General features: G+C 40.9%; 1 protein-coding gene and 1 long non-coding RNA gene across 8 annotated transcripts in view; one reads left to right on the top strand and one right to left on the bottom strand.

Annotated features, from left to right (window-relative positions):
- Window positions 1-20139, bottom strand: part of LOC125762847 (uncharacterized) — a 30261-nt gene extending 10122 nt beyond the window's left edge. The window contains exons 1-5 of one of the 4 annotated variants that reach the window (XM_049425395.1): window positions 17799-20139; window positions 3042-3288; window positions 2661-2787; window positions 2422-2574; window positions 570-743 (exon numbers count right to left, since the gene is read on the bottom strand). In XM_049425395.1, the coding sequence (XP_049281352.1) occupies window positions 570-743; window positions 2422-2574; window positions 2661-2787; window positions 3042-3242 (655 nt within the window). In that variant the 5' untranslated portion in view covers window positions 3243-3288; window positions 17799-20139. The remainder of the gene's footprint in view (window positions 1-569; window positions 744-2421; window positions 2575-2660; window positions 2788-3041; window positions 3289-17798) is intronic. The other 3 variants (XM_049425396.1, XM_049425397.1, XM_049425398.1) reach the window with 3 other exon arrangements.
- LOC125762852 (uncharacterized) overlaps window positions 1-20397 on the top strand; it is a 72035-nt gene that overhangs the window by 38827 nt on the left and 12811 nt on the right. The gene's annotated exons all lie outside the window — the stretch shown is intronic.

Raw genomic sequence — 20397 nt, 5'->3', positions numbered from 1 at the left:
ACAAAAATGGAGGAATAGTTGTGATGTTATCAAATTAAACAAACTTAAAATACCGTAATATCGAAGAAAGAAAATCGGAAGCATAAGAAGCCAAAATGTCGAGTAAGTGAAACGGGATGAGATGGAAAAATGGAAGAAAAAAAGAAATTTAACGAAAAATGACCGAGTTTGAGAAATAAAACAAGATTAATGTGCTTTCCCTGGATACGATAGAGATGCAATTTATGAGGTGCTAGCGCTGTATGTGTATGAAAGGGCTAGTAGAGTGGTTCATAAAAGAAGAAAACAGTAACCGTTTCTGTGTGTATGTGTGTGTGTGTGTGGAAGATGATATTCGCAGCTAATAATGTGATGGAAGTGCTATTATAATGGTGCTAGTGCTAGTCGCGGAATATAAAATGTACTAATGAACTTGAACCGAAGCAAGGATGCGGTGATGGAATGGTGATTGGTGCTAGTGATGGTGGTAGTGGTGGTGGTGGTGGTGGTGGTGGTTCGCTAAGCAACGACAGAAGGTCATTCATGCCCTTGGTTGCGAGGGGCGGGAGCCATAAAGTTGCTCGTCTTACCTCCGGACGGTGTTGTCGGAGTGACCACTTCGCTACTGGTCGGCGTCAGCAGCACATTCGAGTTGGAAAGATCGTCCAGACCCCGTTCGGCGGCACCCTTCTGTATCTGCATGGCTTTGCGGTGATGGCGTGTGGTCAGACCGCCAGTTTCCACGTCACGTTCCAGTCGATGACCTGTACGAAAATGGAAAGGATAAAGTACGGTACGGTAAAGCCACAGTGACAAAGCAGAACCAAGCTAGTGACCAAATCGATAATGGAACCGATCAATCGACCTAAAGCCCTGACCAAAAATTCTACCCAGCCCATGGGTTATGACGTTACCATGGGTTGACCGATATCACAAGCACGTCCGGTTTTCTGCAAATGGCCATTGGGAAATTCCATGTCGAAAAAAAAGGAATGCGCTTGAGAAGAATGTAACCGTGGTCGGTTCCTATTGCCCTCCAGCTTCCAGCATTCCAGCTAGCATTGACAGCATATCGTTAATCGATTTCTACGTATTCTACGATATCAAAAGCTTTCTCTGAATGGGTGCAAAAATTGATGTATTTTTCCCCATTTCGCTTTTACCTTTCCCCCCTTGATAAAGGACACAAGTAAAAGCTTCCGGATGATGCGGCACTTTACAACTCAACCAACGTTTCAGGTATTTTATTTTTGTAGTTTAGTTTTTTGGATTTTGGTTCCGTTTGGTATCAATAAAATGAGGCAAACCTTTTTTTCGTTAGCCAAGTGGAAAACGTTTCATGCTTCCCTAGTGACCGTGAGTCAGTGTAAGGAACGTGAGAAGTAAGAAATGTAGCAGCTGCTGCTTCCTGTCAAGGTGTTTGGGACTTTCACCGGTGTTAATATCGATGCGAGCAGGTTCACATTCTTTCTCGCACAAAAGTTAGTCGATTTGGAAAATAAATTGCTGCTGAAATGCCTTTTATGAAAGGTCATATTTCCCACATAAAAGAGGTCGTTGTTTGATATTTATCTTCTATTTTTTTTTTGGTGTCGCAACAATAAAATCCAAGATTTAAAATGTATTAAAAAAGTGAAATATGGGCTTAAAAAAAATATTTAAAATAAATTTATTAATATATTGACTTAGAAAAATACTCGAAAAAAAGGCCAAAAGGTCTCTTTTATTCTGGCAAATAAGTTTCTCCTTCCTGAAAGAATACACCAGCAATGAAGAATCTTTCTTCCCTCCCCTATAAACTAAAGACCTTGGCAAAACGATTCTAACAGCTGCACAATACCAGACCTTGGCTTCTTGGCTGTAATCAATTTAGCGTGTAACGATTGTACAAAAGAAAATGCTGACCATGAAAACATAAAACGGTGGCATTTTGATACGATGAATAATATATATCGCCAGCTATTTGCCAACTTCCTTTTGCTTTTGGGTGCTGTACACAAGCTCACATACAAACGAACGATGACCTAGTCGATGTTGTGGTGCAGAATTGACGAGCAACGACTAGACGGACCCAGCTGAGTTTGGTTAAATTATACACAAGACGCAACCGCCGATTGGCGTTCACGAACGGGCGGAGGTCAATCGAAAGTGAAGTGTCACGTGCGTTATTGTTCTTTTCCTGCTTTCCCGGTAAAGGCCAAAAACAAAAAAGCCATACTTGAATTGATGCTTTTATGGTACGAGTACGGAAAGAAATCCCACAACTAATCATTTATTTATCCTGGAACCGAACCGATCGAACTGTGGCAATGCACCACACTGTGACGATGGTGTCAACTAATCGGATGTGGCATTTAACTCGTCATGATTTCCCTAAGTGGTTCCCTAACTCCACACTGGAGGGAGTTGTGGGCGAATGCTGCCTACTGCCCGAATACTTACCGGATCGGGAACGTGTCAGCTGTCGCTGGACGTAGCTCTCGAGATCTTGCTCCTCTCGATTACTTATCACACAGTTCAGAATGATTAGAAATATGCCCAGACCGACGGCAAACAGTCCCGTGCATATCAGTTCATTCCACCAGGAGCCTTTGCCTGATGATTGAGGAGGAAAATATGATTAAGAGATTAAGTAATATATTGAGAGGCGACTGGCGTGCGTTTGACAGTAAGTCACTTACCTAGCAGGTGCCACGATTGTTGCGGTTGATTGGATAGATTATCTGGAAAAAATCCAGCGCCTAGTAAAAAGATTCCGAAAACTACGAACACGACTCCTATGTGCAGCATACCAATACTGGTGACTACCTACGGAGGATAGAATATGGTGTGAGAGTGGATAAGAATCGGGTGAGTGATGGACGGTGGGACGGTGGGAAAAGGGAGACGATAAATTTCCGTTCCGTTGCGTGATGTGGTCCAATCTAATTTCCTGTCCCAAAAGCTAAGTGTCCGATTTTGGGTGGATTCCAACAGCACTAGAATCTTGTTGTCTGTCACCTTTCGCCAAGGATTCTTCTCAATCGACCAAATACCAGTCAAGAAGGTATGCCCTTACTTACTTTCGTATCTAAATTATTATTATCGGTGATGTGCACTTTCTGGGGGTGAAATTTTCGACGTGTTGAACCGTGCGGCGAATGGGTGTCACCACTTTCCGAGCTCTGTATGCTGTAGCGGCGTTCCCGGGCCTTGCGCTGATTGTCGCGTCTCTTGCGCTGCCGCTTGATGGCAAGCGCCGAATGGATGCCCACCGAATGCATCTTGTGCGGTCGTTTATACCCTCGCTACTGATGATGCGCTGGCGTCCTGGTGAGAGAAGACCAAAGTAAAGATGGTATGAGTGTATGGGGTTTTTGTAGGGACAATCGATGCATTTGATAAGTCACAGCATCTGAGTGTGAAGTGAACTCATCCATTATAATAACCCGGCGTGGAGCTTAGGAATTTTGGCATCGGTAGTAAGGGAAAGATGTGGCCATAATCCGATAATGGTTTACGATAATGAATGATATCGTGCAGCCGACAGCCTGACTCCAGCCTGACGACCAACTATGGTTGGTCACCAGATGAATGAATGCCATCATTTTCACGCGACCTGTCAAATGGCCATACGTCGTAAAGCATTCTCGAGAGCTGTTGAGTGTTTCATGAAATATTTCCCATTTCAGAACCCATGACAGTGTGTATGGCATCTTGGGAGATAACAGAGTTTATAGCTCTTTCGCATTGAATTCGGTCGATTTTGATGTGTAATGAGCTCGTTTCATTTGTGTTGATGATAGTCTTGTTTATGACTTGTTTGAGCTAACATGTACATGGACGTTGAAAATCAATAGATGTTGTTCTGAGCTCCTTCATACTTAACTATACTACTGTTAACTTGTCTGAAAGGCTAGTTATCTGGAATTTCGAAGATACCGTCCATTCCGAATTTGAACACAGACTAGATGTGTTATTGCGTCTTATATTAGATATTGCTCAGGGACATTTACATAAAAATTTTAATTGCAGGTTGACGTTATCAGTTGAATGGTAATACTTGAATTAGCTATTAGGTTCATTCTATGGAATTTAATTCGTACGATGGTTTTATCGTTATATTCTTTATGTAGTATGTAAATATACCAATTTTCCACGATACATTGGCATATTTTTCTGAGACATCTTACAGCTTGAACCTCTTTTAAAGTTCACTTCTTCTCCAGCAAGAACTATTCTTGGGGATAACGTCTTCATATAGATAATATTGAAGACGTCAGGACAGATTAAGAAATACTTCTTTACTCTTCTAGATTATCATATTCTTGAAGATACGTTGAAGGATATACAAAGAGTATTTTTAATTAGCACGAATGGCTTGAATAGATACTTGACATTTGAAACAATTTGTTAGCTCATTATGGAGTACAGAGGTTCAATACTGTCCTTGACGTTTGATCCAGGACGTGGTTCAAATTTCTTCGTACAAACTGCATAACACCATCCTTCTTTCAAACATAAAACATCTAGTTATCCGGACGAATAGAGGTATAAATAAAGTGCTGACACTGCAATAATGTTACGGCTTTGCATCATCTCATTAAAAAAAAAACCATTCCACCATTAACACAGCAAAAAGACTGCTAAACAATTCTTGCATGCAACACAATCAATCGATAACACGACACGATCAACGTTCAATGGTTAACCTAATCAAAACGACAAGACAAATCCAGCAAAAAGCAATCGTAATTAGCTAGCCGTCCATCAATCGATCGATCGAACCATCCCGAGTAGAACGCATTCGATCCAATTAGTTAGTAAATGGTCTCTCTTTTTTTCCTGTAACGTTCATCCGTTCGTTAGCGATGACCAAAGATACATTGATCAACGAAATTAATTCGATTTACTTAAGCTGAACCAATTAGCCGAAGGGGGATGGGCCTTTTTGGGAGCTTTTTCTGCAATAAATTGACCTAAATGTAAATTGCAACCGATTGCTGTAATATGTTCCACCTTCCAGAAGGGCTTTCGAGTATGAATGAAGGCGTCGGAAAGTTTACTCTCAACGGAACGACCATGTCTGGTTTTAATCAAATCAAAATGTGTTTTTCATTTTGTACCATACAAAGTAATATGACATTTTTTTTTACAATTTATAAGCTCTTTTTTCTACGTGTATTTCGAGCTGAACTGTTTTGCTTTTTAGCAGTACCAAATACACCAAACGAATTCACAAATGAAAATCAATAAAACATCCCCACACACACACACACATGGGATGGGGATGGGTTTTGCCTACACAAACAACCACCGGCATCCTAATGTTTCGTTTCACAGCGGACAGCGTAAGCGCTGGGAATTGAATTATGTTCTGCGTATTGCGAATGTGTCCTGACGGTGCTCAAATCCATGCCGAACCCGTACCGTATGGAACTGTTGGCTGATTGGACCTAACTTGTGACGGGTTAGTACGCTCACGCTAGGGGGTGTCTCCGTCAAACTTTGTGCGAAATTCAATTTCGTGGACCGTGGTTCAATCTTTTTTTTTCCTTCTTCCCAGTACCTGCATGATTATTCGTTAGCGAGAAAAAAATAAAACCAAATAAAACGTTTGAAGCAATCAAACCAACGCATCGTACCCGCCTGACCATTTTTGTAATGATGTCACAATAACCAGGCAGCAGCGGTTAGCAGCTGACATTTCGGTAAATATTCCAAAACAAACCATTTACTGGCCCGGATAAAGGTTTATCGGTCAAACCGGGTAGAAAGCCGGTACAAAAAAAAGGTTTCAAGGACTTTCATCAAGCGACCACATGCAGATATGTAATGAGTCATGGTGGAGAGTTTTAGTTAGCAATTGTTTCCCACTCGTGCTCACACAACCATTCACGAACACACATCGACTCATAGCGATAAGGAAAGGGGGAAAAAATTCCCACCCAGATGGAGCCGGCAAATCGAGCTAGAACACAACGAAGAAAAGAGCGTAGGACTCAATATAATATTACGTTTTTGGGAGGCTATTACTGTGTCCACTCTTTTCAGGCCTCCCCACATAAAAACAGTCCCTCAGTGGAAGGACCTTTTTTTCTCTATTTGTTGCCTGCCGGCACGTGTACGGATTCGCGCATGTCTACTGAATCTGACGATGCGGCTGTTTTGACTGTCAATTACAAGCTTGTGCAGAAGTTAGCAGAAACTTTACGAAACGATTTTGCATGATAAAAAACCGATTGGTTTTTCTCAGCACATATGGCTGAATCTGTCATATATCCTTAGAAAACTTGGGGTTTTTTATGGCACTTTATGATTGGAAGTTTGATTAGTGCGGCTGACGCAGAAATGATTTAATGACTGAATTAATAAAAGTATGCCCATGATAAGGCAACATACGTCGTCATTCCTCAAAAAAACAATATGATAAAGTAATTAAAATTAGCAAGAAAAAAAATCTTTTTGAAAATTAAATAATAAATTTAATTTTCAATGTCTGTCCTCCGTTAATACGCCATTAAATTCTACTGGAAACCGACAATAGCTTTTATCGCCCAGCAACGAAACATTGCTAAACAATTTAAAGTTCTACAGTGAGTAGCTTCTAGCGCCATCAGGCTCTAGTTGTTTAATCATTCGAGCCGAGCACTGGCTCCAGAGCTCACTCAAAAACCACTGAGGTCATAATTCCTGACAGCTCTACAACCACAACCGTCCAACCGCTGGAAGGAGGAGTATTTTCCGCTACGGCAGTGTTGGTTTGGTGGCTCGACCAAACAGGACGGGCTATGTCAGTGTGGCGTGTTTTGGATGAATTGCCACCGATTGTCGTTTGTCAGTCGTGCCGAGCGTAGAGTTGGCAAACGGTGGCGAATGGGAAAAGGGATTTTGGACGAGTACCTTATTTACATTAATGTCTGTGGCTATTCCGAGCGTAGAAGCTGCTGTGAGTGTGGTAATTTTGGTTTTTGTTTTCTACTGTAAGTCTCACTCACATACACAAGTCCCGTTGACGGTAGGTTTGCTATTGATTTTACAATCAATTTGCCACTTTCGATAAACCATACCAACCCACAAATGAAGCGCAGAACGCATATGAAAAAAAGGATCTGCTGTAAGGATGGTATTGAATTCCTTGCAGGTTTTTAATGTGAGCTAAATAAGCAGACAAGCGTCAAACCAAGAGTAATGGCTTAAAGCTTCCACCGGGAGCAAGCAGAAAGATTAAAGGAAACCCGTACACCCATGGAACAACATCTCATGCGTATCCATTTCAACGTCCCTTTTTTCCACGGGAAGAGTTACTTTTTTCTTTTCCTTTGCAAAAGCTTTTTTTCCCAATAGCGTGTGGAAAATTAGTCCCTTTGTGTGTATGGTTGTAATGGAGCGAGGATGCTTATGCTTCATTTTTTGGGCTTTTCTTTCCCTTTTCTGACGATCGGTTTCTTCATCGTTTGCTTTTCCGTTTCTCGATAGATTCTTTGCTAAGGGGACCGCCGAAAAAGCCGATTTTCAACGCAGATGCTGATTATTGCTATCCCGAGGACTTTGGTGACATCATGAAACCCGAGCAGCAACCCGGCATTTGCTGATAACAGTAAATTGGTAAGGATTTGCTAACCTAGAGCCCTGGGTAAATACCGGCCGTTTCTGGCATGAGAGTCGAACCAAAACCAAAGAACGTGAATGGTGGAAAAAAGGCTCTTTTTCAAGCAAATTCTGAAAAATGGTTTAACATTAGCAAACTTCCTTCGCTTCGCGTGTTTTTGGTTGTATTTTCTTGCGAACAAAATAAACCTGCTAACAGCCACAAAGAGTGTAAGCCCAGTCTTGGCTTGTGATTTCGGTGGCGCCTAAAAGTGTTCCTTTGCACGTTGTCACGCAACTCTTCCCTTGTTATCTGCCCTTCAAAAAAAACAGAAAACTCAGCCTGGAATTGCTGAGGGGATAACAAAATATTTGCTTTGAAATCGAATCGATCATGCTTTATCGTGTACAAAGTACCAGCCAAATAAATTGAACGGGAGGAAAAAAAGTGTGATTTGCACATTAATGGTGTATTTCCGTGCGGTGTTTGCGATGACAGGACAGTGTTAACAGGGTTGGGAATTTCAATGCCACGTTTTTCCACGTGTTAAAGTATAGTATTATAAACACCCGCGCAAAAAAGGGAAAACATGATGAAGATAAACGTATCGCTCTACACAATACATTACACTCTGTCAAACACAGCGCGAAACAATTTATGACGCGTTTCGGTATTGAAGCATCCACGCTATCCCACGTGTACGAGGATAGGAAATGGAGCTAAATGTTAGGAAACAGGGAGCAACCAGCCCCCGGGTGGAAGATCGGACGAAATCTCTTAGTCACGGCATTTACAATTCAACGGCCGGAAATCACGTCCGACATCACCACCATGTGCCGTTCCGATTGTTAATGTGTGAGCGAACGGTCATTTATCAGGTTTCGATCGATTCGGACACTTTAGCGTGTTCGGGACAATTGTTTTATCCCTGCGTTTTTTGGTTTTGTTTCCGGTGTTTCCATGTCTTTTGTTGGTGTTTGCATGTGTGTCAGGAACTGAGCGTAAAGAGCTTTGTATCACGCACACAATAAATAAGGTAATTGGAGCTACTGACAACGGATTGAATAAATCTCAATCCTTGTACGTGGAATTGACTTTTAGGTAGACGAGTGAAAAGAAACAAACCAAAACAGGGAATATATGTGAGAGGAGGGGGAAGGTCCTGCGTGAATGTGAAACTTTTTTTTTCTTGATTTAACGATCTTCTGGTTCATATATCCATCATAGTATTACCATAAGATACAGCTGAGTTATTCCTAACACATAACCGAATAAATCAATCAAGTCCTCGCGTTGCCTCCTCGCGAGATTGGGGGTACCGGTTGAGATTTGAACCAAGGCCTTCGGTGTATGGGACCACGCGACTAAGCACAGAACCATCGGATCGTTGAGAGATCCGAGATGAATAAATCAATTTAAGCGTGATATAGACCAGATCACAACCCAACTAGAATGTTTTAAGCTGTATGAAATACTATTATAGATGAAGATAAGTAAATTAAGTAGTAATTTAAAAATAGATAATTTACTCTTCCGAAAGGAAGATGCAATATTCCTATACAATCCTCTTGTATTTGAAACCCGATTTTTGCTGAACAGTATTAGATCTGGCAACCAAAAAGAAATAATTCAAGGTAGGGAAATATTCCTAAATGCTTAAATAAAATAATTTCGACACTTATTTAACCAAATCAAATTTATCTCCAACCACAATTCAACCCAAAATCCTTTCACACATAAGATAAAACGACGTAATTACTTCACACAGTCTTGAAACACGCAACATTGACCCTTTTTTTCAACAGGTGCTTGAAAAGATACTGGCTCTAGTGGTTCCATATCCATCACGGTACATCTCATTCGTTCGATATACCCCCATCCCATAGCTGTCCTTTTTCGATTTCTTAGACATAGACAGATAACCTTCGTAACCTTGATCTTTCAAGAGCTAACCACACGACCAAGCTTATGGCTATAAATGTTTAATTCGATTGTTATTGTGTGTAGGATTTGTTACAACCTGCCCTCAACAAAGAGGAAATCTCTAACAAACTACCATCATAACCATGAGGAGCTAGTGATGTAAAGCAAAAGGTACTGGACGTGTTTCGCATTGTAAACCTTTGTCTGGAGAGTTTTGAAAAGGGCATCCGATTTTACTTTTAAATCGAAAGCCTAGTTAGAGATGTACTGGAAAATTGAATTTTCAATAAATAAATCAACTTAGAAGTGCTGTAAACAAGCATTGGGTATGTTTATTCGCCTCTGGCGAATCTCCGAATGATCTTTGACGTTGTGTACATCCTCAATTATCAAGCAGCGGAAGAGGATGGGCTCATGAACGTGTTATTGATGTAATAAACATACCTCCTTCTCTTCCAAACAAAACCCCTAAAACATTCACCCCATCGGCAAAAGGACAATGCCGTGCGCCGGCTTGTCATGTCGTGACGGCATTCCGAAAACAAACAACGTCCGGTTGTGGGGACATGTTGCTTTCTAGCACGACATTCAAGCATACCGGAAAGATGATTCGTACAGTCAACCTATTGCCATCCGCCATTGTGTCTTTAGCCGTCGAGCTCGTCATTGTCATGCAGAACCACGGCAGCACAGCTGCATCGGGGGAAAAGCGCATTCTCAATGCACTTGTGGCAAATACTGGCAACCAGGATAGATGCGAGCAAAAACCTACTTGGCCTATTGCACCCTAAAGCTAAAATGTCAATAGCATTTGTGTTGCAGAGCTTTACGCCGCAGTTGAAGCGTACGGAGAAAATTGAAGACTTCCCTTTGCAAAGAAGATCCTCCGCAACAGCTGTCAATAGCACCCGTTTGGTGGATTTATTTCAATTCTCTTCATTCGCTTCTGCTGCTCCAAACAGCTACTATCGGAACGATGGAAGAGTTTTGGGAAAGCGAGTGATAAAAAAAAACCACGAAACTGAATTTCTCGATAGGATTTTCCACAGCAGAGCAGAGAAAGAAGTTATTTTCCACCAACGTCGAAGCACGTTTTTATACGGCCGTGTACTGTCACGTTGCAACGGAAACAGCTGGCCAGGCACCAAAGGGAGCCTGTTGCGTCATACGTTTCACCGGCGAAAGCTGTCCGGTTGGAGCATTTTCATTATTTTTCATTTGCAACCGAAAATTTATGGATTCGCTTACTGCATCGGACGGCCTATTGTCAATCAACCCGTCAATCAGGGACGCTCTTTTTTTGTGGGGTGGAGTAAGGAGGAGCAAAACAAGTCGTAAAAATAACAAAAACACAACATCCAAGCTAACAAACCCATCAAAGAAGCATAACACTCCTCGATGTCCCGATACCCCCGGCCGGAGAGTAGATTTTGGTAAACAAAATCCGACGCATAAATTTGCATATGTCTCCGGGGAGTGATGTGAACTAATGAATGTGGCATGGGCTCCTCCCAGTAGCAGAATATCATAAATTATCACCATCCAGGCAGGACGCACAGAGCGTGCAATCAACGTCCTGCGTACGGTAAAAGTTTGGCTGCAAAAGTGCGCGCTGGGGAACTGGAAGGCACCTCGCATCTTGGTCCTAATGGAGCATCCAGTGTTGCTATCGAAAGCATAAGGATGTATGTCGCTTTCATTTCTAAGCAGAGCAGGGTAGGCAAAATGGTACGCTTTAACCTTGTCATTACTGTTACGCCGTGTCCCGCAGCACGATCTCGAGGGAAATCTGAAATTTCCTCCACTTATGTTGTGTACACAACAACACGATCCAAGGAAAATGGCAAACGAAAAAGTATGTCAATTCATTGGAACTCACCCAAATTGACACGAATTTGCAGATAGCCCACAAAATAGTTATGACGTCCTGCTGATGTCCCTTTTGTTGGGAATGGTGACCAAAGTGGGAGCCAAACCCATCGCCATTTTTGTTTTTGGTTTCAGCAAGACAGAAGGACAACTTGGGGTCAGCGGTGACACATTTTTCTCCCACTTCCAAACCGAGACAACCCTCATTTAATCTCGGATTACGTTGCTTGCTGAATTGCGTTTGCACTTTCCAGTACGGTGCGAACAATTCATGCTTGAACCGGTGACCCTCCTGCGCCTCTTCCGGCACGTTGCCGAAGCTCCAGGTAGAGTACAATGGACGATGACTGACACTACCCGGGGAAACCTTGTGCCTCTTGTCGGAATCTTGACAGATTACGTAGCACTCGCTCATCTCTTCTCGTCTACTTGACTTTCGCTCGTCTATTATTTCTTACCACACCGACGACTTGAGCTTTTTTCGTTCCCCTCCTTTTGCCATTCGTTCCATTTTCCTCCTTCCACATGTTACAAGTGTCCAGCAACAGCACAACCATGTGTAAAGTGCTACTGATTCTTAAGTGAAGATATTAGATTTTGTTAGCACATTTGTGGGACAAAACTCATTGTGGGGCATCACTTGAAATACAATCACCACAAAAAAGTTTATTTTCGAGCTTTTGTAATAATATTTTTCCTTGAATTATAGGATCTCACTTTTTGATAGTAACAATTTGCCGGATGTCATGATGACTTAGGCGATAGCTTTAATCATTGTTACTATTAGAACTGACGAAAGATGGAGAAGAATATGCCAGTAATGGGTTACACTGATGGCGGTTATTATTATTGTCCTGAATCATGTCTTATCCTTTTTCCGTCGGAAATTTTCCTTCACACACATTTCCCTCAGTAAACAGTTGCAATACCATATATTGCCCGACTGTCCATTGGGACTCATACTGATGTCTAGCCTTGGCACACCTGTTACAAATAATCTGCTTCCCCTCTTCTTTTATTCGCGCCGTTTGCCAAAATAGTTTACCAAGTCTCGCAAAGCTGTCAGACACCGCCCCGGTAATGGTCGGTCTGATTACAGATACTGCCTGGAGGCGTTTTGTCTAGTTTTGGATAGTTTTGGACACCGGAGTTACCGGATCGTTATTGTCTGCTAACAAAGCAAACAAGAGGAGAAAAAAAAACGCACATGCAACCATTTTTACACACACTTTACGTAGGTAAAATGTGCTGACTGGCAAAGTGGTTGCCTTTTGCGGCTCTTTTTTTTTTGGGTTCAAAAAATCATGCCTTCAATATTCGCTTTCCGCGAAAAAAAACTGGTGTGTGTTAAACAAGGAGTCAGGAGCATTACGCAAGAATTGTTAGCAGAAAGCAGGGAAAAGTTTTTTTTGTTTGTTGTTGTTTGGCCAAAGTTAACGAGATGCTTTGTGAAAGTGATTCGTTCCACAGATTCACCAGTACGGATATACATAAGGGTTTAATTTCTCAACATTGTCTGCGCCTCGTAGCGTGCTCTTAATTCTAAAGTAAAGAGCAGCTTAGGTTAAGGTTAATTTGATCGAAAACTGGTTTGCAGCACAAGCAGCGAGGATACAACTTTTGCAACAATAGGAAACAAAGCCGACATGAACTCCACAGATGCCACAGAATGGCGTCAGTTTTTTAGAATGATAGAACCACTACGCCGTGGTTGGCGAATGGTGTGTACAAATGTACTTGTTTAGTTTTTTTGTTCATCCCTCTGCACTATATTTTCCAACCTTCCAGTTTTATCCCACTTGGGAAAAAAGTTAATGACTTGCTTTCAGTTTGTTCGCCATTTTATGGTTGAGTTCGTTCTGTTCAGTTTGGGTGTGTGGGCTTGGCACGACCCTCAGCGGTATTACACTACACAACCGAACCCAGCGAGTATCGTACGCTTGGATGGATTTCAGTGCAAACAGGTCTTGTTTTCTAATTCGCACTCGCAACAGAAGGGATATAATTAAAAATGCTCGTCAGCCACAGCAAGCATAATCGATCGACACTAACGCTGTGATGTGATGAGGTGTAGAGCTGTGGAAATGGGGCTAATAAAAGGCACTTGGTGACGAAACAAAAAAACTAACTGGTGGTGCGTGTGGGACAAACATTTGTAACATATTTTTAGCATCAAAAATAGGGGCCACACCAATAGTGCCATATAGTGTTTGATTTAAATAAAATTTGTTTCACTAGTTTTAATGATTATTATTAAATCATCATAACCAATTTAGAAAGCTGCTTTAAGTTAGGGAGAACAATAATAATGTACCATAAATACTGAACGATTTGTATTTCCACATACCAAAGCCATCGAAATCGATGCCAATAATTTCATAAGCCCCATAGCATGCGAAACAATTACGCATAGATAAGCTGTCCTATATTTTTCCCGTCATGTTCCCGTCCTAGCATAAAGCGATATCACACAGTTGGGAAATTTATTATTTTCCGCCTAAAAGTTATGAATTCGGCACAATCGGCATCGATAAGCGCAGGAGCTAAGAGGAGGCTTCATTGCACAATGGTTTCGCTTTGCCGCGAAAGAGTAATTGTGCCCTTGGAGTTAGTGTGCCTCAATTAGTGTGTTGGTACGATATTGAATGGGTCCCTTTACCGACCGTCCAACCCATACGCTTCTATACTCCCAACGGACACCAACAATGAACATGGCAAACGAAGCTTTTGCCCTTTCGTTTTAGTGGTGTGTCATACTGGCGGATTCCATTTCCGACAACGCAATGGCGGTATCTTGGTTGTGTGGCATGGTTTAATTTAACCGCAAAAAATGGCAACTAAAAGGCTGAGTGGATTGGTCGTTATGAAGGAGATTTGTAGTAATAGAATCAGGATAGGATGCTTTTAATGAAAACCAATACATCTCGGATTGTTTTCGTACCATTTGATGCATATCTTGTTAGCTCTTTTCTGTAGCTTTTTATACTAATTTTTAAAAGCAATAAAACAACTGTACACTTTTTCAAATAAAACTTAATTGCATTCAGTACATTTACAGCTTTCACCCTAGCTCGTTTTAATGGTTCATACAGCACAGCAGTACATTACAAATTCTAACCATGAATCTCACGAAACCAACGAACCAAGCACACGTGCATACGGCAAAGCTCTATTCACCTGTTTGTGCAACCGCATTATGATACGGTGTGCACTTAAGCACTGCCATGATTTGCATGATGCACCCTTCGAGACGTTTCCTTGCTTACCATTTAAGCAGCAACAACATTCCCAACACCCTGTTTTTTGTTGCCCTTTTTTTCTACATCCCTACACACCTGTTCATTAGTGCATGACATTTTCGTGTGAACTGATGCAGAGACCGGGAACGCTTTCGATATAGAGAGAGCAAAGTTGTGAACGAGGATGTGAGAGCAATTTGGGCTCCATTTTCAAACAAAATGGTAAATCCGATTTTATGAAGCGAACGATGATACTGATTAAATTAACTTGAATTTACATCAATTTCGATCAACCACCTGTGTATGTGGTGAAAGTTGCATTGAGTTTCCTAAAATTTGCTTCTCATTAAACTTGTCAAACTCAAAACTTTACTTTAGTTAATTTTCAAATCCAGAAACCTTTTCCTTACGGAACCTTTACGGAACCGATACATGTTTTCATATGGAACATGAAAGGTAAAAAAATATGTTTGTTTTTTTGTATTTAGTTTGAAAATATAAATTGTTTCCTGTGAGCCGCGAAAAGCCGATATTTTTGCAGCATAAAGAAATATTTAACTTTATAAAATATTTAAGGAGTTCAAGTTTGAACCTCCTGGAGCTATCATTAAAAATTTAAGCTTTAAAAATACACTTTAGAGTTTACGACAGCGTTACTGGCAGTAATAACTACGATTTGGAAAATGTAAGAAAATTGATTTCGTAATTTTAAAAAGAAATAAAATGTTCTGTACTTTATTTACCGAAAGCAATCATGAATAAATTTCAATTATTAGTCTTCTATTTCAGGTATCTTCCGATGCATATCCTGCCTGCGGAATTAAAATTACCCGGCATATCAGATCCATTCGACAACAAAGATTGCCTATCGTCTGATCATTTTTCCCCCAAAGAATTTTTTTTCTACATAAAACCGCCATATATTTGGATGTATAAAAAAATCAGATTATTCTTAACGCCAATCATTACCCAACATCAACCTTATATCTTCATTTGCTACACTCCGTAAAGCTTAAAGTCGTTTGAAAAGGTCTAAGGGCAGCTCGTTACCAGAACTGCTAACGGTCAGGTATAGCAAGCATGATTAGTATTCATATCCACAGAAAGCTTTCGCCAGAAACAGGGCCACGTTTCAGAATGTGGCAAAATGCTTGCTTTAATCATTTTAATTGGATACGGACCGCAGCAGAGTGGTTGTTTCGCAGTGTACAGCCACATTTATTTATGAACCGCGTTGTAGGATGCTTCAAATTTAAGGTCAAAGGACGAAAGTACGGATCGCCCTTAGCAAACAGCGGAAGTTTAAATTTGATCTCGTTTGGAGAAAAAAAATTAAAGCTGTTTCCATTTCTTTCTAAAAGTTGAATCTTAACTTTTAGGAACAAAAAAAAAACTTTATGGTTTGAAATTAAATTAGGAAATCTGTTTCCAGAGTCTAAATAAATACTTTAGGCTACTCGCATTCTAACATAAATCAAAATAATAGTAATGCGCACCAACTTTTTTCACGCCTGTGTGTACAATATTTTCCAAATAGCATGCCGTTATTACTTTTCCAGCATGCCGATCCTCAATATCCGGCGCATCCTTAACGGTGAAGAAAAGGCGATAAAAACAGATAAAAAGAAAGAAGAAAAAAACAAAAGTTCCATCAGACAGAAACTTTTGCCCAATCGGTGGAAAGTTTCGGCTCATTGTCTTATCCGGTTTTATTTCGTAATACTTATCCTGATGAAATCTGTACACCAGCAACAACTTTTGATTCGTTGCGGAAAAGGTGCTGGAGAAAAAGGAAGAGTTAGTCCACGGGGTTGTGCTAAAAATCCTGACTGTACAGATACAACATTGCTCAGTTGCTCATTGCCTTTTGCCAGTTTTCCTCGTGCGCTAAACATCTTTTCTGCTGAAACCTTCAGGCTTCAGGCTATCCGGAGAACATGAAACTGTATTTTTAATAACGAAAAGTACTGTGTTATGTTAGGATTGTGTTTGCAGTCCCTGTCTCAACTGGGCCAACCCCTCCCCTCCCTCCTTATCTACTAGCTTCTGGTAGTGGCTGCCACTAAAACTCTGTTAATGTGCTCCAACAATCACTAGTGGCGTTATAATTGCGAAACCATTGCACCATTCCTACTCGACAATGAACCAAAAAGTCAACACATCAACACGGAAAGCTTCCGTTCCGCCGCACGTGCTCAATATTAACCACACAAACACTTATACGATCGCGCACCCCCCGCAAAAAAAAGGCCATTGAGACGTGAGCTGTTTGTTTGATGATGTTTAACAAGCATTAATCCGCCGTGTTAGCTAGTATGGGAAGCTTTTCTTTTTCCTGGAAATGATTATCACACCCCCAAAAATAGGGGCGGCAGAAAATAAAGACGCCTCGTTTAATAATGTTTACTCAAATTTTTGGTGCGCCCTTGTCATCACTGTTTAGCGCAAACATTCTCCATCTCTTTGGCGTATTAATTACCATATGGAGATATTATACGGTTCCCGGTAAATGGTTCACAAAAGTCAGCGAAATGGTTGTGGTTGTTTTCCTCCACTTTTCTGCTGGTAGTGTGTTCAAATTGGACAAAAGTTTAGACAACAATGCAGCAGAAATGTGGAAAAACCAGGACAAAAGGACACCATGCAGTGGTACGAAAGACAAACCTTGTCTTTGTATCGAAACTCCCAACGTGGATCGTTTATGTTTTTTTTTGGTTTTGAGGAATGGAGAACGAAGCTATCCCGATGCCTTGACGTCTCCTCAATTTTCCAGTTCAAGCTTTTCCCATTGTCAGGATATTAAGGACACGAAGGGACCGAAGGAGGGAAAACGAAAGAAACCACGTACGAGAGAAATTTACTCTCGAGAGAGGAAAATTCTTTCTCTCTCTCACTTTCTCTCCCTACATTCGCTCAGTTGTTTTTCCGATTTCTCCAATTTCCCGGCCGGCAGGCTCTTTCTCCTTTACGCGCTTTCCATATCGTTATGATGCTTTGCTCTTTCACCATCCTTTTCATCGGGATGCTTTAGCGTAGTTTTTTTCTTGTTGTTGTAACACTAAACGTATTTACGGTGAGCTAAATGGCAAGTTTATTGACCTACATTTTCCTGCCACCGCTGTTCGATTTCGAAGCCCGTGTTTTCGCTTGGGCGATGGATAAAAGTTCTGCGCTAAAGAGGATAATGAATTTCCTCACATTTGGAAATTGAAACTTACCTTGTTGAATGTTTGTCCTTTTTCTCCCGAAAGCGCCTAGAATGGTTCGTCCAAAATAAGCTTTCTACTTCTGCAGTACTTTGTATAGTGTGTACCGTTCGGATGCACCGTGCCCTGACTGCACTCTAGCGCGAGTTGGTGATTGCAAAGAAAGAACTTGTGTGGCACATTCACTCACAAACACAGACACAAATGCACCTACACACACACACACAGTTACACCGACACCAGACCGCCAATCCTTTCTTTGTGCAAAACTCGTGTGCAGTAATGTAACTGCACTAAGCTTCTTCGCACGTGATATGGCAGTTAGGTTGATTATTTTCTTTTACTATAATTTTAATTCTTAACAACACCCACACACGCACAGTTTTTATATTGGCTCGTTAACAATCTATTTTCCTCTTTTTTAAACACAATCAACCATCAAACAAGCACGATGGCACAATGGATGATGAAATATTTCTTCATTACAGTCTCACCACACTGGATGTCGTAAAAAAAGCAACGTAAAACTCCCTTCTGACGAATGGGTTTTCGATTTGGCTTTGAAGTGTGCTTGAAGATGTTTTTTTCCCCCCTTTAGTGAAGGCAAACATAAAAGTCTCCCCAAAAACTAACCACCTTCTTCCGAACCGAACCGGTAGCGCCTTTAGAGTGTTAGTCCTCTTCGTTTAGTGCTTTAGTTAAACCTTAACTGGAAACTGCTGCACGCTGGCACACGCACAATGTTGTGCGCTTCTTGCGCTTTAATGCCTTTATTTTCTTGGCGTACCCAATTTTGCTCCTATCGAAAATTTTCGTCACCGTTGGGGGTTTCTCTCTGGGCACTTAGAAGACCGGCGCACCAAACGATGCCGTCGCCCATGGTAGACTGCGTACGTGCAGAACTTCCGTACGTTCAGCAGAAGAGGGAGGCTTACCAAAATGGAAAGATTTTCCCCCAACGCACACACACACACACTCACACACTCACTGTTATGCCCTTCACAGGCCTTTGAATTTGAATGTCACATCGAACAGCACACAAAACGCAGTATCGTTTTGTTAACTAGTGTTATTGGGTGGTTGATTTTTCTCTCTCTACTAGATAGCTTGCTACTATTTACGCAGTAACAAAACTTCCTTTTTTTCGAGGTGAAGCTTTTCTATTTTCCGTATATCATTTTAGCTTTAGCTCATCCTATTTTCACCTACACGAGTTGATGCACTTTTTTTCAGTTGCGCTTTTTATAGATACTATTGGCCACAAATAAGACTTCTCACTAACCGCATCCACATCGACTAACGTCGGGTTTTCCGTTACTAGCTCCTGGCACCGTTGCAAGACGACTGATTGTGTGAGAGCGAAATATGCTGCAGTTTTTTCCAGTTTTTGGCTGGAAAAGTTTTGCTCCTCTCGCGGAGAGATTCCTTAGTACCCGAGTACTAGGATATTCGTACCGAGTTCGGAAACTCAAGCTTCGTATCAGCGAGAGTCTGTAGAGTAGAGAGGCGTTTTAATATAAACAACACAACACTAAACGCCGAGTACGCATAGTAAGCTTCACAAACAAAAAAAACGACATAGCAGGCGTCTTTATTTTTCATTCTCTCTCTCATTTTCTCACTCTCACCACAAAAAACCCGAAAGCATAATTTATGTCGCTCTATTTCGCTACTTTCCATGGAGCTTTTCCGGCAAAGTTTCCCAAAACAAAACTACCCTTAATGCCGCTTTTTTTTTGGGGAGTGTTTACGATGTGTCTGCGCATGTATGCGTTGGAAAACAATCACCCCGCTGTGGCAGGATGCGGAAAACACGTAAACAGAACGCGCCACTAAAGCGCGTTAACCGTTGAGAGCATCACGGAGAGATAGAGAAAGAAAAGGGATACGTACAAAAAAGCTTTAGCGAATAAAAAAACAACTGGAAAAGCTTTAACGCGACTGGAGTGGAAAATATTTTACACAATAAAAGTGGATTTTTCAGTGATGAATTTTTCGCAGAATATTGTATTTATAACCTGATTCAGCTCGAGGAAGGAAGTTACGTTTTAACAGTTTTTTGAAGTCTTGCAACAGTTCTTCCGAGGGATTTTCCGCATGAAATGATTGATTCCCAAGTAACAAGTGCATGACTGCGCCATTTATCCATCAGGCAGTTGATAGACAGAAGAGATTGTCGTATGAAAATGTATTTAGCTAATTTATTAATTCCGTTGTCTACAAGTAAGTAAATAAAAAGACATTATTTAAAAATAAAATACAACTCTAAAACCATACTCCATTTTGTAAATTCGAGCAGTTGATGAAAGCTTTCATTTTCGAGCAAAAAAGCTTTTGCAAGTTTTCGGTTTGAATTTTTTAAATGTTGAACAATATCAAAAAAGTTGTAAAAATTAAATAATTTAAAACAGCTTTACAAATTAGAATAATGACTTAGAAAGATCATAAATCGTACACAAGCTTCACTTTGAGCTTTTAATATTAATTAAGCACTTAAAAGTCAAGGTCAAATTTGTTGGCCACTCTGAATGGGACAGGAAACCAAACAATCTAATTAACAAAATGTATGTAACCCGATACCTTACCTGGGCGGTGGAAAACATTTTAACGG

The sequence above is a fragment of the Anopheles funestus genome, chromosome 2RL (assembly GCF_943734845.2).
Source record: "Anopheles funestus chromosome 2RL, idAnoFuneDA-416_04, whole genome shotgun sequence".
Taxonomy (NCBI): Eukaryota; Metazoa; Arthropoda; class Insecta; order Diptera; family Culicidae; genus Anopheles; species Anopheles funestus.
Note: the sequence above shows the minus strand (reverse complement) of the source record. Positions and strands in the feature narration are given on the sequence as shown.